General features: G+C 39.3%; 1 protein-coding gene across 1 annotated transcript; it reads right to left on the bottom strand.

Moving 5' to 3' along the window:
• Positions 1–659: 659 nt before the first annotated feature.
• On the bottom strand, positions 660–21,853 carry farsa (phenylalanyl-tRNA synthetase subunit alpha). The gene is made up of 13 exons (XM_061885451.1): positions 21,666–21,853; positions 14,317–14,454; positions 14,133–14,231; positions 13,933–14,051; positions 11,704–11,796; positions 11,243–11,371; positions 10,261–10,376; positions 9,315–9,399; positions 8,477–8,576; positions 7,607–7,775; positions 5,425–5,502; positions 4,408–4,522; positions 660–959 (listed from the first exon to the last, which is right to left on the bottom strand). The coding sequence occupies exons 1-13, from the start codon at positions 21,810–21,812 to the stop codon at positions 854–856; spliced, it is 1,494 nt and encodes a 497-aa protein (XP_061741435.1). The 5' UTR covers positions 21,813–21,853; the 3' UTR covers positions 660–853.
• Between the last annotated feature and the right edge of the window lie 964 nt (positions 21,854–22,817).

Below are 22,817 nucleotides of genomic sequence, written 5' to 3'. Positions count from 1 at the left end.
TGACTTAGCTGTCAGCTAAACTTTGGTGGTAGAAGTGGGACACAGTTTAATAGTCTTAGAATGAAGCAATTGTCTTGCTGCGGTCTACCCCCTTTCAACATGCACAGAAGTAGCAATATATACTGTTGACTTTGTTGCTTTAAAACCAGACTAGCTAAAACAAAGTATGGTCTGGAGTGTCAAACGAAGGGATCCAGTTGTCGTCTGAAAAAGCTGTTTTATTCACGACTTTTTTGTAACAAGAGCCGTACATAATTATGACATAAAAAGCACAGAACAGCCACATTTCAAAAAGAGAGGTAAAACAAAAGTAGTAAATGATAAACACCGTGATAACATCGGACAAGCAGTAATGATGGCGCCATAGCACAAACAATACACCTTTCCCTTTTTGTTAAGTTCTGCACATGTCAAATTAAAGTATTCCGGTTTAAGGTGTGATGCTCTAAAATTCACGTCACAATCAGATCATTTTTTTTCCAGGGTCAGAGTACACAGAAACATTCTAGTCCCAATGATGATCAGATTAAATAAATGCTTTTTAGATTGCAAACTGACTGATTTGTTGTCCACCATTGTCATTAGAAAGATGGACATAACACATCTGGTTTGTCCGATGTAACTAATGTCCATATGAAATATGAGACAAACAAAGGAGCTTTACAATTTGGAAGTTTTATTTTACTGTTGAAAAGCGAACTCTGATTTAGCTGTACATACTTCAGAGTGTCAGTGTATAGAAACATTCACCCGCCTCTCACATGATTTTAGACTTGTACTTTATTATGGCTATAGTGACGGCTAATGGGGTGTCCAAAATTTGGGGAAAAAAAAAAAAAAATCTGTACCAAATTTAGGAGTCCAGTCGGCAAATGGGGCTGTCGTAGACCATTTGTAGATTGACCTTGTGTCCCACCAGCTCTCTGATGTTGTTGATGCCGTATTTAATCATGGTAGGCCTGCATGGCACAGGAGGAACCAAAATTAGGCATGATCACTGGTGCCATACATGCAACATACAGACATGCGGTCTTGACGTGTTTACTGCATGTTTGAACATGTACACAGTAGTTGTGTAACGGTACGTGTATTCGTATTGAACCGTTTCATTACGGTGGTTTTAGTCGGGTTCGGAGGTGTATCGAGCGAGGTTCCATACAGACCTATTAAGTAGCGTGCCGCACGTCGTGTAAACAATGCACACCCAGACACAACACATGGCATGTTGGCAGCGACGGGGCTACGATAGACTGACCATACCTCCTCTTTTCAGCAGATGTCCTCTTTTGCAGGGCTGTCCGGGTGGAGTTTCTTAACTGCCTCAAATGTCCGGCATTTTAAGTTAGGGTTGCGTGTATTTTCAATGTACGTTCAGGGTTAAGAAGGGGTTAAAAACAAAACAAATTGTGCACGCGGTGGATTGTAAATAATTCAATGTATATACTATGAAGAATAACCTGTGTGATGACTATATTATGCTGATAGTATATATTTGTACCATGAATTGATTAACGTGGACCCCGACTTAAACAAGTTGAAAAACGTATTCGGGTGTTACCATTTAGTGGTCAATTGTACGGAATATGTACTGAACTGTGTAATCTACTAATAAAAGTATCAATCAATCATTTAATCAATGCAGCAGAATTCGTGAGGGAGGGACAGAGACTGAGTTGAGATAAATGCGCATGCGTCTCCAGGCTCTGCTTTTTACCCAGATTCATCAGATTTTATTTTGTATTATCTATAGCAGGGGTGCCCACAGATAATGTTTTAAAGGCCCACGGCACATTCTAAAAATACTATTAAAATAAACAGAAATATAACAAAAGTGAAATAAAAAAGCTTAAAGGCTAAATGTAATTTAGAAAAAGTTGCAATGTTGACTAATAAAACAAAGCTGTTTTTTTTTCCTTTAAAACTGTCATTGCTCAAAACATATCGAATCAAAATCAATGTTATTATGAATTATTGACCTATCCAAGGTTCCCAATACTTCACATCAAATTTTCCGCAAAGAAAAATATTTTTGGTGGAATATTTCTGCAAATTTGGTAAATAAATAACAAAAAAAATGTAAATTTTGTTGTTTTCTTACTGTACCGAAAATAAACCGAACCGCGACCTCTTAACCGACGTACGTACCGAACCGAAATTTTTGTGTTCCGTTACACCCCTAGTACACAGATAAAGTAGGTCTAAAACCGGATGAAATACTGCAAGGTTTCCCCTGGTTTGCCAATATATTCGTGGTGGTGGGTGCGGGGTCAACATGAAATCATCATAGGTTTGCCATGATACATATATTTAAAAAAAAAAAAAAAAGGCAAAAATAAATAAATATCTTATCTAATGCCTGCAATTTTGCTGCCATCTTGTTGATAAACATGAGTAATAACAGGTTAATGATCAAGATTTGTGATTTGAAGTAAAAACAGCATAGCGTTCACTTGTATGCACCATAACAAACAACCTTCTCTAGTCATGACGCCCAAAAAAATAACGCTACTAACTAGGGGTGTAACGGTACGTGTATTTGTATCGAACCGTTTCGGTACGGGGGGTTTGGTTCGGCACGCGGGCGTACCGAACAAGTTCGGAGGCAGAAGTCTTCACAAGCTGCTCTGCTTTCTGCCTATGTCTCTGCCTCATTGTCCCGCCCACACAACCATCTGATTGGTTACATACAAAGCCAATCAACAGTGCGTATTCAGAGCGATGTAACAGCCAATCAGCAATGCGTATTCAGACTTCAGAACGATGTAGTCCATGTTTTAGCGTCGAGCAGGTATTCTTCTAGCAGGGGAGGAGCGGACTCCACCCAAATTATACTAAACACTTCCCAATCACTATGAGCCCGTTGACCTTCTAGAAACTTAAACTGCAGCTCAGTTCTATAGGCTTGAGATGAAAGCTAACTAGCTTTTAGCGTAACGTTAGATAATTTTTCTGTGTGTGTGTGTGTGTGTGTGTGTGTGTGAGCGTGTGTGTGCGTGCGTGCGTGTTTTAGGGGCAGCAAAGCCCTGTCTGTTATTTTATTGAACTCCATTGTGTTTAGGGATGAATAGTCTCTCCTATTGCAATTGTACTATTTTTCAGCTATAGTTACATTAATCATTAGTAATGTAGCAGCCTAGTTTTGAATGGCAGGGTCTCTGCTATCACATGTTGATAAAAATACCACATTTACATAATAAAAGTCAACTACAGGCTTCCCAAATGCTGTAATAAATTAAGCATGAGTTGACATTAAACAGTTTCAATAGAAACTGTTTAATGTTAAACTTTTTATACGTAGAAGAAAGGTTTTTTCATTTAATTTAATCAAAACAACAACTTGAGGCAGTTTAATGTGGATTAATGTGGGCAGAATTATTATAGTGTTCCCAATGTTAAAAGTATAAAGCCATTGTTTACAAATTTGGTAAATAAATAACCAAAAAATGTATATTTTGTTGATTTCTTACTGTACCGAAATTAACCGAACCGTGACCTCGAAACCGAGGTACGTACCGAACCGAAATTTTTGTGTACCGTTACACCCCTACTACTAACACAAAAAGTCAAGACACTTTCACACGCAACACAACTCGGTCACTGAACTTTTTGGATATTATAAAAAATGTCCAAGCACCATAAAAATATTTAATTATAAATTTCAAATACATAACAATGCATGACGGGGAAAAATGCAAAACATTCTCTGCGCACTTATCCATGTTTGGCACATTTTAGCTTCTTGATATTTCTGATTGATTACAAAACTTCAATTATATATTTACACATGTATAAATTAATTAATAATTGAGTCACTCTTTTTTAGGGGTTGATTTTTCAGTGCATCACTAGTTAATGGTGCAGAAATAATTATATATACTGTATATCCCTTCATACTGTGATGTGTATGTTAGTGTGTTACGATGCTCATTGTTCCCATAGTCTGTGAACACAGTGTTGGTGGAGAGTAGGGAAGTGTGTCTGGGAGTGAAGCACGGAGGCGGACGTGTGTGCATGGGACAGAATATATGTTGATATTGGACGGAATGTTAGCATAAGACTGGCAATAAAGGTTAAAAAGCGCGCCAAATATTGTGTGTCTTCTTCTGGACACGACACATTATTTTAAATTTGTTTTCATGGAGAAAACCCTAATTTTTAAGATATGGCGGCATATATTTTGCCGTGGTGATGCGCCACCATCGAATACATGAAGGGGAAACCTTGAACATTATGTATATAATGCTTGTTCATACTAAAGGACCCCTAAGCTAATTAAGGGACCAGAGAAATACCTCAGCTATGTCCGCAAGTTAAAAACTTGACATAATTCAATGTAAAATCGGTAATCTTTAGTCATTTAAAAAAAAAAAACTAATGGAGTCTTCCAGCACAGAGTTTGGCGCTTACCTTTCCAGAGACAGCCCCCATGCTATAACTGATACATGCTCAGGGAGGCCCATTGGCAGCAGCATCTCTGGTCTGAAGATACCAGAGTTCCCCACTTCCACCCACTTTTTCAGTCCTGTGTATACAGAGAAAAAATCATCAGCTTTGAGAAAGTCTATACTAAAACCTCTTAAGGTTTAGTGGGCACATGCATGGACAGCACCTTTTAGTTCTTATTTCCAAAATGGTGTACATTACTGAATTGGGGTCTTATGGCCGCTTATGTGGACACTTATACTGCCATCGGGTGGTGTCAGAAGAGTGTAACATACAATGGGATTGGGGGGGAGGGGTATAAAAATAAAAATTAGCATGTCACTAAACATGAAGTACACGTTTGTGTACTTATGGACTAAGTATATCATATCAAAATATGATTCTTAGTTTTTAATTCTAATTAGGGTCCAATAAGCACAAATAAAGAGAAATTTAAAAAAAGCAAGTAAACAAACAATCTATCATAACTAATATCTTTTATGGGCGCAAGTACAGGATATAAATCTGACAAGCAACACTAGAGCAGGGGTTCATAACTTCTCCAGTAAATATTAATCGTAGTCAATTATATTTAACCTACTAACGATTTAAAAATTTAAAACCTTGATTCTGTTGCTCAAAGATTTACAATTTGTTTGACACAAACCTTATGCTTAGGTCAGGCGGATTAGAAAAAAAAATACTAACCAAATTTACTGCATAAGAAGGGACTCGAATAACCAAGGAAAAATACATTTACATAGTATTATGTTGTGCTAAAAAAATTAATATGTTTCTTACTAAACTGTAAATAAAGTTAAAGTGCAAATGAAAAAACTACACCACTATAGTTTTTTGCGCTAAAAAAAACTTCTCTATTGACTTTAGTTTGTTTGGGATGGTCCTATGGTGAACAAACACTGCGCTAGAGCAAAGAGCAAAGAGGAGTATGCTGGTTTAAGTGTGTAATGTGTACTACTCAAAAGGGGGCAGGATAAACACCTTCATGATAGCTGAACACTTCCATACTGGGCTCGGTGTAGGGGTTGTATGCCGGCTTAAAACGCAGTTTTGTGATTCCTAAAAAAGACACAAAAAAAAAACAAGACATCAACAATTGGACAATTTGTGCAATTACAACAATAATATCATTAGCCGTCTTTTCCTATCTCTTATGTTTTTGACAAAAACATGTATATTCAGCTATTTATTATGTGGTGTACTATGACTGGGAGGATAGAAAAATCAAACAATACATGAAAATGAACTCTAACCGCCAACATCAATTCATTGTCATGTATGGGCGTGTTTGTTTTCTTCGTCTCTCGATAGAAGGGTGCAAGAGGGTTCCCTCTGAGCAGAGCAGAATTAGATGAATGGAGAGAATCATCTTGTCAGTCATCCGCAATCTGTCTCGGTGGGTGGAGGCATACCCCCACCCCCTCCCACACAAAATTAGAGGAGGAAAAATGATGTCTGCCAAGTCAAATGTTTTGAGGATAATTTTGCTTCAAACCAAATGGGAAATATGAGCCAGTGTGGCGAATTTGTCAAAAACAAACCACCTGGTCTAATATTTCTAATTCGAAATAAAAAACTGCATTTTTAGATGTTCAATATTCATTTAATTTTTGCTAACAGATTGAAGGGGAACACAAACACCCACATATATATATGTATATATATACACACACACATATACAGTGGGGCAAAAAAGTACAAACCCTGTTTCCATATGAGTTGGGAAATTGCATTAGAGGTCAATAAAAACAGAATACAATGATTTGCAAATCCTTTTCAACCCATATTCAATTGAATGCACTACAAAGACAACATGTTTGATGTTCAAACTCAAACTTTATGTTTTTTTTTGCAAATAAAGTAGAATTTCACGGCTGCAAAACGTGCCAAAGTGGTTGGGAAAGGGCATGTTCACCACCGTGTTACATCACCTTTTCTTTTAACAATACTCAAACGTTTGGGAACTGAGGAAACTAATTGTTGAAGCTTTGAAAGTGGAATTGTTAACACAAATCATGACGACTGATCCGTGTTAAGGAAAGAATGAATGGGGCCGTGTATCGTGAGATTTTGAGCCAAAACCTTCTTCCATCAGTGAGAGCTTTGAAGATTAAACGTGGCTGGGTCTTCCAGCATGACAATGATCCCAAATACACCGCCCGGGCAACGAAGGACTGGCTCCGTAAGAAGCATTTGAAAGTCCTAGAGTGGCCTAGCCAGTCTGCAGACCTCAACCCCATAGAAAATCTGTGGAGGGAGTTGAAAGTCCGTGTTGCTCGACGACAGCCCCAAAACATCACTGCTCTCGAGAAGATCTGCATAGAGGAATGGGCCAAAATACCAGCTACAGTGTGTGCAAACCTGGTAGAGACCTATAGTAATCGTTTGACCTCTGTTATTGCCAACAAAGGTTATATTACAAAGTCATCCTTTTAAGTGGGAGAACTTGCACAATCGGTGGCTGACAAAATACTTTTTTGTCCCACTTATATATATATATATATATATATATATATATACATATATATATATACATATATATATATATACATATATATACTGTATATATATATACACACACATACACACATCTATCCATCTATATATATATATATATATATATATATATTCTTTTTTTTTTTTTTTTTTTTTCCTCTGAACGCAATGATGTCACATTATCAATGGGAAAATGCATTTTTAAACAATATGATTTGCCTGAGCGTCTAGGAGACACCGAGGAGTAACAAGCGGTAGGAAATGAATTAGAGAGGACAGATTTAAAATAATAAATAAACTAAAATAAAATGTAAATTCAAATATTTTAACTTGGGACATCCCGCAGGCTGGATTTAGGACGCTGGCGGGCCGGATCTGCCCTGCGGGCCGTAGTTTGGGGACCCCGAATATATTGTATTGAAACTATTGCACAAATATAGTCTGTTCAATGTGTGACATTTATAGTACCCAACAATAATTGAGCATTATATAAAAACTTAAAAGCTATCCAGTCTCGTTAACTTAACCACAACTTGCTGCTATAAACTGTGGCACTAACAGTAAAAGTGGCGAGAGCCTATCCGCCACAAAACACACAGAATACTAGTTATTACTGTAGTAATAAAATAAAAAAAGATAACTTTGGGAATTTCCTGTATATTCTAACCTAGCTTGATGAAGAACTGATGCAGGATTCCCATGAGATCCCCGAGGGTGAGCCCGTAGTCGGCCACCACGCCTTCTATCTGGTGGAACTCAGCCAGGTGGGTGGCATCTAACGTCTCATTCCTGAACACTCGGTCGATGGAGAAGTACTTGACGGGGGTGAACGTCTCCTGGTGGAAAGATATACACAAATAAGTCTTCAGCGAATGGGCCATAGACACACAGAAGGCTTTCCAAGAACCACAGTGCAAGGATTGCCCCATTTCAGCTGCAAAGAGTATTAGTGAGGTCAGACATTTGGCATGGGACATTTTTAGGTGAAGCCTTAGAGTGCAGTACTGAAGCAAACGCTCTTCTGCAAAAACCCGCATTTGAACTCTTCAGAGCGTTCAAGGACACGGCAATGCAAAACAACTTTAAAAGACTCACTACCTCCTCAACAGTTGAGCAGGCATTTGCCTGAACAACTCACCTGCTGTGCAAGTTTGTACAGCATGCATGCGCTGACTGCGTTTTATACTGTTGGGTTTGTTGCTTTAAAACCAGACTAGCGAAAACAGAGTATGGTCTGGTGTGTCAAAAGAAGATATCCAGTTTTCGTCTTAACAAGCGGTTTTATTCACGACCTTGTCGTAACAAAGAAGCGCCGCAACCCGTACATAATCACAACATAAATATCCCAGAACAGCTACATTTAAAAAAAAAAAAAGAGAGGTAAAACAAAAGTAGTGAACAAAAGGAAATTATGATAAATACAGTGATAACGTCAGGCAAGCAGAAATGCACAAATCCATGTTTGTTTACAGGGTAAGTCTACTGAAAAACTCACAATTTCCTCAACAGTTGCCAAGCGTTTGCCTCAACAACTCACCTGTTGTGCAAGTTTGTACAGCATGCGTGCGCTGACTGCTGTAGTGTGTGTTCGAAGGATGTTCTTCTGTGCTTCCTCAATCTTCCAGTCGTATTTGTACCTGAGGAGCATTTGTAGGAGGCAAGAGTGGTTAGCACTGCCGCCCTACAGCAAGATGCTTGTGTGACAGAATCTCTGTTTTGGACGTTTAAGAACGTTGTGGATGTCTTGCATTGTGTGTTTTCAGCAGGTAATCTTCCTCCTACAGTTATCACACATGAAGAGATGGCCACCAAAACCAGTTTAATAATGGCACTGGTGCTAACAAACAATACCGTACTAACCAACCAAAAACAGAAGCAACTGTCAGGGTCTTATTTCGCTGCTATTTGAAGGCAGACTCAGTTCACAATAATAGAGTACAAAAATTAGGTAAGGGACGCAAACTTGTATGATTACATTTTTTTTTTTAACTGTTTTGGTACTACAAAATATAAATGTTCCCCATTCATAAACAAACAAATGTTAGGTTATTTGGGAACTCAAATTAAACCAAAAGACATGAATGTGAGTGTGATTGCTTATGAATTATTAGTTTTCATGCTGTCATTGTCAGTGTTTTGTATGACATTTTAAGGAAAGGATTAATTTAGTCCATTTTGGAAGAAGGCTGTATGTACAATAACAAAATGTGAGGAAAAATAATGTATGTGCACAAGTCCAAGGTTTACCCCATATTTGGCTTTAAAAAGAGCTGGCAAAGGCTCCTCCTCACCAAACATCTGAATATTATGTTACATAAAAACACTGCTCCCTAAAAAAATGTTTGAGTTGTTGTGTGACTGTGTGGTTGTCTTACCCTTGTGAGCCAAAGCCCCCCTCTGTGTGGACCCTTTTCACTCTCTCCAAGTAGTCCTGCGGTAACTCACGGGCAAGCGCAGGGTCTAAAATTTGATGGAGTAAAATTACTTTTGATTGATATTTTCTGTACTGTAGAGAGCACCAGGATATAAGCCACCCCCACTAAATTTAGGATTTTTCCCCCCATATATTAGCTACACCTGACTATCAGCCACAGATATTTAGGTTGCACAATGAGTTATTTACACAGTAAAATTCTGTAAATCTTTATGTACATAGAGTACTTAATTGTGTCCAAACGGTGTCTGTAACACGGCAGGAAAACGGCTGATCAAACAAAATAGAAGTACTGGTCATGGACCCACTAGCTGGGGAAGTTAGCTCTCCAATCAGCTAAACAGACTCAATAACTTCCATGTGATGTTTTAGTGAATTTACTGACGAATTTGTGAAACTAAAACATGTAAATACAGAAGTCATAACACTAACACAGAAACTCGTAAACGTGTTAGCATACAAGCTAATGCTAAGTACGCTAGAGTCATTACTTTGCGATAGCACGTACAAATATGCATGAAAACACTGCTACAGACAGCACAAATGGGACAGTTGAGTAAGTAAGAATTGTTTGTTATATTTTAAAACTTACAAACGTTGCTTGGAGTGATAAATGAATCAATACAAGTAAAACTGCTATGAAAAAAAAAAGGCAATGTCTGTAAATGGAAGGACATTGGAGCACTTGCAGTGAGCAAACTTGTATAAAAGATGGCGCCAAAGCACAACCAATAAAACACCTGCTCAGTGTTTTTGCTTGTTGTTGGGTTATTTTTATTTTCATTGTAGCCATCAGCCAACAAAAATCCATAAATTAGCCGCTTTGTCCTATTAACTGTGGGGTTCAAAGTATAGGAAAAAAGTAGCGGCTTATAGTCCACACTCACCTGACAGGAAGAAGGTGTCATGCTGGTCTCTGGCCGGGTGCTGCTGCGGTTGAAACAGGGAGTCAAAGTTCCAGAAAGAACTCTCGATGAAGTTGTTGGTTGGCATCTCTGTGAAACTAAACATAAACCCAGCAAGATCGCAATATGTTAGCGCTTAATTCGGTTTCTTGGATCACTTAGACCAGGGGTGCCCAGTACGTTGATTGCGAGCTACCGGTCGATTGTGGAGGGTGCCTCAGTCGATCGCCAGCCAGCATTAAAAAAATAGATCTAAAAATTAGCGATCATCAATCTTCACCAAGATGTCACTTTTGTCATTTGATTGACATTCACAGCACTAGAGGATCTTGTAAGATGACACTGGCTGCTACCAGATCATTATTAAGAAAAAATGACTGACAGGAAGACAAGAAACACTTTTTTTTTCAACACTCTCGCAACATACCTGCCATCAAAACTTTCAAGACAGACTGCACAGTTCCTGTCGTCACAATAAAAGCCCTGCTTCAGCCTGCCTGCACTAACAAAATAAAAGTCTTAGAAAGCCTGCGCACACAAGCTAGCTATCTATGGAGTTGGCAGCCAATGTATTTCTTGTAAAGTGTATAAAAAGGAGTATGGGAAGCTAGACAAATAATTTGGCAAAAAGCAACCACTTTCATGTGGTATTGGACAGAAAGGAGGACTTTTTTTCTCCTCCATTTGAAAATGTGGACGTTATCACCATTACTGTCTGATTCCAATCAATGCAAGTAATCTGAATCAGGTAATACACCAACTTATATTCTTTTCTTCATGAAAGAAAGAAATCTAAATGTTCTAAACATGCTTGTATTATCATTAAACACATTTAACAAAAATGTCTCTTTCATAAATAAGTACATATAAATTACATGTATGAATGAGGAAAATCCCCTCCACTTAGTCAATTGAAAAGTAGCTCGCCTGTGTGGGCACCCCTGACTTAGACAAAGCAACTCACCCCATCTCTAAGAAGATCTGTCTGAACTGCGTTCGCACTTTCATCAGCGGATGCAGGTGGCCACAGTCTGGTGCCACACCCATCGCCTCGAAGTTGTACGGTTTGAATTGTTTCTCTTTCCAACTGCCGCTGCAATGGAAAACAAACGGAAGGACCAGCATCAGGTGATTCAATAAAGATAATCCGGTCTTCTTTATAGTAAATCCAATTCAGAAATACATGCTTTATCCCAAAATGTCTCGTTTCAGCATTCATGGCTTTGTGCCGCCCTGCCTTTAGGACACGGTCCTCATCTTTGGGAGTGTCCCCTTTAATGAGCGAAGGGTTTCTCTGCGTCCTCTGTCTGAAACCCTGCACACTGTCACGCACGGACAGGTGAGAGCAGACCGGACGGATTTTGAAGGTTTGCTCCAGCCGTCTTGTAGTCAAACAGCCTTCTAACAAACAGGAGTTGAGCTCACCTGGCAATCATGTCGGGGGTGAGCTCCGTCTCTTGTTTGGTGACCGTGGTGCTGAAGGAGTTTCCTTTTGTGATCCAGTAAGACTTTACTGTCCTGAACACAAGGATAAAAAGTGCATGTTGATCATGGATGCACTCACTAATATTGTGTGTAAGTCTCTCATTCTGTTTCCTACTATAGTTTGTAAAAAAATAAAACTTTGGTTTGGAGGGCTGCATGACACAAACCAGCAGGGTATGCCAACACCCTGCTGTCCTGCTTTAGCAAACGCATGGATAACATCATGTTTGTGCTATTAATACAACATGTAATAGTTTTTACAACAAATGCTAGCAGCTCTTGTGCCAACAGGGCGGTTATACGATGGCGTACTTATGCAGCGTCTTACATGCCTTTATGTTACTTGCACATTTAACTGATATTTTCATAAGAAATAACGTTCTGCTATGCATTCTAGTTTGCACTTTTTTGTTGTAAAAATGAGCACTAAATGGTTAGGCAGGCTGATAACTTTTAAATGTAATACATACATATATATATATATATATACACATACATACATACATACATACATACATACATACATACATACATACATACATACATACATATATATATATATATATATATATATATATATATATATATACATACATACATACATACATACATACATACATATATATATATATATATATATATATATATATATATATATACATACATACATACATACATATATATATACATATATATATATATATATATATACACACATATACACACACAGAGATATGTACATATGTATGTGTATATATACACACACACACACACATATATATATATACACACACACAGATTCATATATACGTACATATCTATGTATATCTATATACATCAATATATACATACACACACACACACACACACACACACATCTCTCTGTCTGTACTATAAAGCATGATAAAACATATGTACATGTACGACGTTAATTTGAGTTAGTCTACAGTGTGGCTGCATCAAAGGTAGCGTTTTATCTAAAATCCTCAGTGCCATACCATGTTCAGTTTGTCTTGTTATTGTCAATAGTATGTGTGTCTGTATGTGCGAATGCGTGTTTTTTTCTTCTCTTCTTCTATTATTATTGTTGTTCATTTTGTTTTGTACTGCACTCTGTGCTTGCCACTTGCCTGTGCATGAAAAGTCTTGTATCAATAAAGCTTGATTTGTCATCAAACTTTCTTTGGCAATGTCTTGTTTACTGTGGTAATTGAAACCATTAAGCACTCTTTAGCTACAATTAGCTGTATTAGATTTTGAAAGTTACATGCTCATATATATATATATATATATATATATATATATATATATATATATATATATATATATATATATATATATATATATATATATATATATATATATATATATATATATATATATATATGTATATATATAAGAAATAATCATTTGACTAGTCGACTATTAAAACAGTCGTTAGTTGCAGCTCTATAGGTTACCAATTATTGAATTTTTTTTATGAGTAATAAAAAAACTAAATGATTCAATGCAAGTCCAGTAAGCTTTGGGCGGTATAGCTCAGTTGGTAGAGTGGCCGCGCCAACAACTTGAGGGTTGCAAGTTCGATCCCCGCTTCCGCCATACTAGTTACTGCCGTGTTGTCCTTGGGCAAGACACTTTACCCACCTGCTCCCAGTGCCACCCACACTGGTTTAAATCAATCAATTAATCCATGTTTACTTATAAATCACTAGCGTCTCAAAGGGCTGCACAAACCACAACACAAACCACTACGACATCCTCGGTAGGCCCACATAAGGGCAAGGAAAACTCATACTCAGTGGGACGTCGGTGACAATGATGACCCAATGATGACTATGAGAACCTTGGAGAGGACGAAAGCAATGGATGTCGAGCGGTTCTAACATGATACTGCGAAAGTTCAATCCATAATGGATCCAACACAGCCGCGAGAGTCCAGTCCAAAGCGGATCCAACACAGCAGCGAGATGTAATTTAGATATTGTGTTTCACTATGTAAAGCGCTTTGAGTCACTAGAGAAAAAGCGCTAAATAAATATAATTCACTTCACTTCACAGACCAATCCGTACTGTACTAGCTTCCATGGAAAAAGAGAGAGGAGGATCAGAGGGTATTTTCAAACAGACCTCTACTGCCACCTACTGGTACAAACAGGCAACACTTACACCTCCACAAGGAGTTTGCGCTTCTTAAGCTCGTTCTTTTCTTTCTCTTCCAGGTTTGTGGCATCGCCTTTTTGAAGAAGCAGCAGCTTCCCTCTCACCTGGTCCTCTATGTTCTCTACCTGTGAAACCAAAGAGAAGCCACACGGTTAAAAAAAAAAAAACAGCTTCTCAGACTCAGTGGTATGAATTGGGACACTTACAGTTCTGAATATTCTGGGGCCGCTTTCATGTCCTTTGTCCAACCGGATCCACTTGTTGGACATGGCTTTACTGAAGCCGATCTTCCCAAAGGACAGAGTCTACACAGGGAGACACACGCTGTACGATGACCAACAATGGAAGCAGATGACTATGAAGATGGGACTACCAGTCTGTCACTCTCACCATTAGGTCACTTTGGGCCAGACCCTCCGGCGGGACGGAGTTGAAGACCCGGGCTTCATGACTGCCTTGCTCAGCTATCTCTTTGCCCTCAACTGTCAGCTCCCAGTGTTTGGAGGATCGCAACTCGGCTGATATGATCTATAGGCCAGAAAACACAAATTACTTCTCAGAATTTTAGGGGCAGCTCAAGAGAAAATTGAGATTATTTGGGCATTTTCATTCCAGTGGGAAACAAAGCAACGCAAGTGTATTAAAAGTCAAAATATTTCAAAATAAATCCAAAAAACAATCAGCTAATAGTTCTAATTTGCATAATTAGATGAAAGTGTTTCCAGCCTGGATTTGAACATTGCCAACATTGAGGCTTTTCTCACATCTTCCGGATTCTAGATTTTAGGGGCATAAAACTGAAACGCAGCCTAACCATGTTTGGTCCTGTGTTTGAGGTTCTCAGACCTGTAAGTCTATCTTCCATCCATTTTCTACCGCTTATTCCCTTTTGGGGTCGCGGGGGGCGCTGGCGCCTATCTCAGCTACAATCGGGCGGAAGGCGGGGTACACCCTGGACAAGTCGCCACCTCATCGCAGGTAAGTCTATCTGCCAAAGTCTATTCTGTGAGCGACAGGAAACTAGTGCAGTGACTTAAACACTGGAATAATATGGTCATATTTCCTGGTTCTAGTCAGAATTCTGGATACACTGCAGCTTCTTTACAGTTCTTGTAGAGAGCCCAATGAGAAGGCAATTGCAGGAGTTTAACTTCCTGTGAACTAAGGCATGGATTGGTCTTTCGAAGTCTGCTGTGGACATTTTTCCTCTGATTTTTCCAATGTTTTCAGGTGGTAAAAAAGCTGCCGATGTTATTGATTTATTGCAGCAGTGAACGTTCAAGTCTGGGTCCATTATTACCCCTTATTTTATAACCTGATCATTAGGTTTCAAGGAGAGGGTCTCATTAATACTAGCTTTATTTTTGTCAGAGTTCAGCTGAGGAAAATAGCTTTGCATCCAAACGCTGATCTGTTCCATGCAGCGACACAGTATATCAACAGGCACGACCGTGCCGTCGGCGACACGTAGATCTGAATGTCATGACTTGTGACAGTAGGACACATAAGCTTCAGTATTATCTGGCCTATTGACAGCAGGCACACGTTGAACAATAGGGGTCCCTGAATTGAGCCCTGATGAACCCCCAGGGGTCATTAGGTTTCACATTGACACTGACACAAATTAAAAGCTGTAGAGTGCCAAACTAAATGTACTGTTAATAGGAAAATAGAAGACAAAAGGACAATTTCATGATTTCTATTAAAAAAAATAAGTGGATAATCTAGACTTGTTTGTAAAATAAAATAATGGATTAAATATACACTATATTTCCAAAAGTATTTGGCCACCTGTCTTGACTCATATATGAACTTGTAGTGCCATTCCATTCCTAACCCATATGGTTCAATATGATGCCATTTGCAGCTATTACAGCTTCAACTCTTCTGGGAAGGCTGTCCGTCCACAAGCTTACAGGGTGTGTATTAAGGAATTTTCGACCACTCTTCCAAAAGGGCATTGGTGAGGTCGCACACTGATGTTGGTCGAGAAGGCCTGACTCTCAGTCTGTGTTCCAATTCATCCCAAAGGTGTTCTATCGGGTTCAGGTCAGGACTCTGTGCAGGCCAGTCAAGTTCATCTACACCAGACTCCGTCATCTATGTCTTTATGGACCTTGCTTTGTGCACAGTCATGCTGGAAGAGGGAGGGACCCGCTCCAAACTGTTCCTACAAGGTTGGGCGCATGGAATTTTCAAAAATGTTTTGGTATCCTGGAGCATTCAAAGTTCCATTGACTGGAACTAAGGCCTGGCTCTCAGTCTCTGTTCCAATTTATTCCAAAGATGTTCTATCGGGTTCAGGTCAGGACTCTGTGCAGGCCAGTCAAGTTTATCCATGCCAGACTGTCATCCATGTATGTATGGATCTTGCTTTGAGCACAGTCATGTAGGAAGAGGAAGGGGCCTGCTCCAAAACCGTTCCCACAAGGTTGGGAGCGTTGAATTGTCCAAAATGTTTTGGTATCCTGGAACATTCAAAATTAATTTCACTGGAACTAAGGGGCCAAGCCAAACCCCTGAAAAACAACCCCACACCATAACTCCTCCTCCACTAAATTTCACACTCGGCACAATGCAGTCTGAAATGTACCGTTCTCCTGGAAACCTCCAAATCCAGACTCGTCCATCAGATTCCCAGATGGAAAAGCGTGATTCCTCACTCCAGAGCAGAGGTAGGGAACCTATAGCTCTCGAGCCAGATCTGGCTCTCTGATAAAGCTTAGCTGACATTGCTTAACACAATAAGTAATTAATAACTCCGCTTGTGTTAAAAAATAATGTTCAAGATATAAAACATTTTCATGAATTTTCTACCGCACCTGTTCAAGGAGTCGCATTAAAAGGTAGGAAGTATTTTATTTATTATTGGTTAGCTTCAGAAGAATAATGTTATTTAAAGGGGAACATTATCACCAGACCTATGTAAGCACAGAAGTGGGTAGAGTAGCCAGAAAATGTACCCAAGTAGGAGTACTGTTAGTTTAGAGATTTATTACTCAAGTTAAAGTAAGGAGTACTCACCCACATATTTACTTGAGTAAAAGTAAAAAGTATGTTGTGAAAAACTACTCAAGTACTGAGTAACTGATGAGTAACCTGTTTGTTTAATGATTAGGCAACAAATAATGCACTAAAACATAAAAATAGTAATGAGCAAATTCAGAGCCAGGAATATCTCTTAAGCAACTAAAACAATAATATATATTGAATAATAATACATTAAAATAAAAAAAATTAAGGCAAATTGAGCCACAATAACTTAACAACGCCATAGGCTCAGTAGACATTCATTGATTGATTGATTGAAACTTGTATTAGTAGATAAAACCGTACAGTACATATTCCCTACAATTGACCACTAAATGGTAACACCCCAGTAAGATTTTCAACGTTAATCAATTACTTAATAAATGACCAAGTCGAGGTGATCTACCTCATATATACATACACACACATATTATATATATATATATATATATATATATATATATATACATACATATATACATATACACACACACACACACACACACACATTTATATATACAGTATATAGTTTATATTTATTTTGCCGTTTTTGTTCACATGTTACAGGTGTTTTAATGAATATACGTGCATGTTTAACACATAAGATTCCTATCTTTCATGAAGACAAGAAGATAAGTTGGTGTATTACCTGATTCTGATGACTTGCATTGATTGGAATTACACAGTAATGGTGATAACGTCCACGTTTTCAAATGGAGGAGAAAAAGAGTTCCTCCTTTTTGTCTAATACCACATGAAAGTCGTTTTTGGCATCTTATTTGTCCAGCTTCCATATTCGTTTTTATACACTTAACAAGACATACATTGGCGGCGAACTCCGTAGCTTGCTAGCTTGTTTGCACTGCCGTTCAGAGACTCTTATTTTGTTAGCGCAGGCGCGACGGAGTGGCACTTTTATTGTGAAGACAGGAACTGTGCGATCAGCCTTTTGACGGGAAGTACTGTTGAAATAAAAAGTGTCTTTTTTCCTTTACACCTTTGATTGATTGATTGAAACTTTTACTAGTGGATTGCACAGTACAGTACATATTCCGTACAGTTGACCACTAAATGGTAACACCCCAATAAGTTTTTCAACATTCTACTTGTGACGGTCACGTGACCGCCTGGCACTGTTTGATTGGTCCAACGTCACCAGTGACTGCATTTGATTGGTGAAACGCAGGCATGCGTAAATCCCACTTTGAATGTGTGTCTGACTAAATCAAAGCAAACAAAGCGTGCATTGACAGATCGATAAAAAAAAGTAGCGAGTAGCGAACTGAATGTAGATAAATGGAGTGGAGTAAAAGTAGCGTTTCTTCTCTATAAATATACTCAAGTAAAAGTAAAAGTATGTTGCATTTAAACTACTCTTAGAAGTACAATTTATCCCAAAAGTTACTCAAGTAGATGTAACGGAGTAAATGTAGCGCGTTACTACCCACCTCTGTGTAAGCGTCAATATATACCTCGATGTTGCAGAAAAAAGACCATATGTTTTTCTTAACTTATTTCCGAACTCTAAAAGGGTGAATTTGGCGATTTAATAATAATAATAATAACTTAGATTTATATCGCACTTTTCTATTATTAGATACTTAAAGCGCTTACAGAGAAGTGGGAACCCATCATTCATTCACACCTGGTGGTGGTAAGCTACATCTGTAGCCACAGCTGCTCTGGGGTAGACTGGCGGAAGCGTGGATGCCAGTTTGTGCCTACGGCCCCTCCGACCACCACCTATCATTCATTCATCATTCATTCACCAGATTTAAACACCTTTCAATTGTTTGCCTGTCGGGGCGATGACCTTTCACCCGTGATGTTACAATGGGAAGCAATCCACCATTTTCTCAAACACATTTACACAAGTCAAATCAGCTCTGTTATTTTCCGTTTTTCGACTGTTTTCCGTACCTTGGAGACATCATGCTTCGTCGGTGTGTTGTCGGAGGGTGTAACAACACGATCAGGGATGGATTCAAGTTGTCATACGTGGCGTGTGCATCGATTAGCACGGCATGCTAATCGATGTAAACATGGCAGAAATGGCAAAAATGTGTGGATATCCTGCGACACTCAAAGCAGATGCATTTCCAACGATAAAGTCAACAAAATCACAAAGGTGAGTTTTGTTGATGTTATTGACTTATGTGCTAATCAGACATATTTGGTCACGGCATGGCTGCCAGCTAACCGATGCTAATATGCTATTTAGGCCAGCTGTATGTACATTTGTAGCTATATTTGCATCCAGCCTTTCCCTCCACCCCAAGTTAATGCCAAACAAACACTTACCAATCAACGTATTTAAGTTGCTTCAGTGGTCAAAAGATGCAATCGTTGGTTAGAAGGCGATCACCGAATAGCTTCAGTTTCTGCTTCAATTTCGTTTTCGCTATCTGCCTCTACACTCCAACCATCCGTTTCAATACATGCGTAATCTGTTGAAGCGCTTAAGCCGCTGAAATCCGAGTCTGAATTTGAGCTAATGTCGCTATATCTTGCTGTACCATCCGCCATGTTTGTTTGTATTGGCATCACTATGTGACGTCACAGGAGAATGGACGGGTGGATTTGCATATAGCGAAAACCAGGCACTTTAAAGCCTTTTTTCGGGATATTCCATGATGGGTAAAATTAAAAAAAAAAAATTCGAAAAATAAAATAAGCCACTGGGAACAGATTTTTATTGGTTTCAACCCTTCTGAAATTGTGATAATGTTCCCCTTTAAAACAATAAGGTACTTATTATACACTAAAAATGTTGGTCTTACTTAAAAATGCACACACCTAGTTGTATTCAGTCATAAAAAATATTATGTGGCTCTCACGGGAATACATTTTAAAATATTTGGCTTCCATGGCTCTCTCAGTCAAAACGGTTCCCGACTCCTGCTCCAGAGAATACGTCTCCACTGCTCGAGTCCAGTGGCGACGTGCTTTACACCACTGCATCCCACTTGGTCATGTATGGCCTAGATGGAGCTGCTCGGCCATTGAAACTCATTCCATGAAGCTCTCTGCGTACTGTTCGTGGGCTAATTGGAAGGTCACATAAAGTTTGCAGCTCTATAGCAAGTGACTGCTTCAGGATCCACTGGCCCCTCTGTCAGTATACGTGGACTACAACTTTTTGGCTGAGTTGCTGTTGTTCCCAAACGCTTCCATTTTCTTATGATAAAGCAGACAGTTGAGTTTGGAATATTTAGGAGCAAGGAAATTTCAGGACTGGATTTGTTGCACATGTGGCAACCTGTGACAGTTCCACGCTGGAAATCACTGAGACCGGCCCATTGTTTCACAAAAGTTTGTAGAAACAGTCTCCATGTTTACAGGCCTACTGAAACCCACTACTACCCACCACGCAGTTTGATAGTTTATATATCAATGATGAAATATTAACATTGCAACACATGCCAATACGTCCTTTTTAATTTACTAAATTAAAATTTTAAATTTCCCATTGGATTAGTCTTCGAAACGTTGTGTAATGATGACGTGTACGCAAGACGTCACAGGTTTTTAGGAAGTATGAGCGCTGCGCACATACACAGCTAAATGTCGTCTGCTTTAACAGCATAATTATACAGTTTTTTGGACATCTGTGTTGCTGAATCTTTTGCAATTTGTCCAATTAATATTGGAGAAGTCACAGTAGAAAGATGGAGTTGGGAAGCTTTAGCCTTTAGTCACACAAACACACGGTGATTCCTTGTTTGAAATTCCCAGAGGTGAAAATTTACTATGGATTAGAGCACGGTCAAGCGAACATGGATCCCTACCACATGTCAACCAGCAGGTTTCGGTGAGAAAATTGTGGTTAAAAAGTCAGTTCTTACCGGAGAAAAGCTGAGCTTGTGCCGTCCATAGCTGCTGTCGACTCCCCTGAGACACTGTGCGTCAAGACACCCGTGGAGACACCCTTCCGACTATCAGGTAATATTTAACTCACTAAAACACTAGCAACACAATAGAAAGATAAGGGATTTCCCAGAATTAACCTAGTAAATGTGTTTAAAAACATCGGAATCCGTCCCAATGCAATCGAGTTGTTTTTTTTCTAGTCCGTCGCTATCAATATCCTCAAACACGAATCTTTCATCCTCGCTAAAAATTAATGGGGAAGTTGTCGTTTTCTCGGTCCGAACAGCACTTTTTGTTGGAGGCTCCCATTAAAAACGATGTGAATATGCGAGGAGCCATCAAACACGTGACGTCATCGTCTGCGACTTCCGGTAGAGGCAGTGCATTTCTCTAAACACCGAAAGTTGCGAACTTTATCGTGGATGTTCTCTACTAAATCCTTTCAGCAAAAATATGGCAATATTGCAAAATGATCAAATATGGCACGTAGAATGGACCTGCTAGCCCCGTTTAAATAAGAAAATCTCATTTCAGTAGGCCTTTAAGTGCTTGATTGTATACACCTGTGGCAAGGCCAAGTGATTAGGACACCTGATTCTCATCATTTGGATGGGTGGCCGAATACATTTGGCAATATAGTGTATATAGCGTTGTAGCGAATCAAAACGCGCCCCACAGAAAAACATTATTACGAAGAACACTGTTATAATACAAAGTCACTACCAAATACTCAATCCTCACTGCAGCTAAACACACATCCAGTCTATCGTGCTTATTGCATCAGTTGTTGCCTGTGAGTTAGCCTGACTTCCGGTGCCACTAACACCGGGAAAACTCACTTCGCCGAGAGCTTGTAAACTCTTCACAGCTCCCACGACGACCTGGTGTTCCACTCCGAGGCTGGACGCTACATTTAGACTGTCCACACCGCCGTCCACCTTCTCAATGCGCTGAAGTAGTGACTCCACCACGCGAGCGTCCGCCATGCTGGTGGCCACCCAAGCTTTGAAAGAACGGAAGTGACGTTGCAGCGTTTTTTTCTTTGTCGTTGGCAGTGGGTAACTCCCGGAGTGGATCGAGATGTTGACACTTTCCCCCCGATATCTTTCCTAATTAAAGTACTTGTACTCCGACAGTCCTACTTTATTTACAATTCCGAACTTTTAATATATGTTAAAACAAAGAGGCAACTTCCTGTCTACTAGATAAACATCACCGCAACATCCTATCGTCGGTAGTCAGTCCTTCAAAATAAAAGCACGACACTAGGAAGTAGCTTTCCCACTTCCTGCTATTGTAGTTATTCTTGCATACATAAATTCTTCCATTTTTACTGCTTGTCCCTTTCGAGGTCGACAGGAATCTTGTTTTTCCATCCATTTCCTACCACTTATTCACCTCATCGCAGGGCCAACACAGATTGACAACATTCACTCACATTCACACCCACCCATCCTTTTTCTACGGCTTATTCCCTTTGGGGTCACGGGGGGCGCTGGTGCCTATCTCAGCTACAATCAGGCGGAAGGCGGTGTACACCCCGGACAAGTCGCCAGCTCATCGAAGGGCCAACATAGACAACATTCACACTCTAGGGCCAATTTAGTGTTGCCAATCAACCTATCCCCAGGTGCATGTCTTTGGAGGTGGGAGGAAGCCGGTGTACCCGGAGGGAACCCACGCATTCACGGGGAGGACACGCAAACTCCACACAGAAAGATACCGAACCCTGACTACTCAGGACCTTCGTATTATGAGGCAGACGCACTAACCCCTCTGCCACCGTGAAGCCCACTCACATTCACACACTAGGGCCAATTTAGTGTTGCCATTCAACTGAAACTTATTTTTAAATGTATGCCAAAACATGCATTATTATGTAGACACTTTTGTCACTTTAGTAGTTACTTACATACCCTAGCAATACTCATTCATTTTATATTCTTTTTTTAGCAAAATAGTTTTGTAACAATATGCTTACAATGTTACTT

Source organism: Nerophis ophidion, linkage group LG23 (genome assembly GCF_033978795.1).
Source record: "Nerophis ophidion isolate RoL-2023_Sa linkage group LG23, RoL_Noph_v1.0, whole genome shotgun sequence".
Classification (NCBI taxonomy): Eukaryota; Metazoa; Chordata; class Actinopteri; order Syngnathiformes; family Syngnathidae; genus Nerophis; species Nerophis ophidion.
The sequence above is the reverse complement of the archived record's forward strand: the minus strand, read 5'-3'. Positions and strand labels throughout refer to the sequence as shown.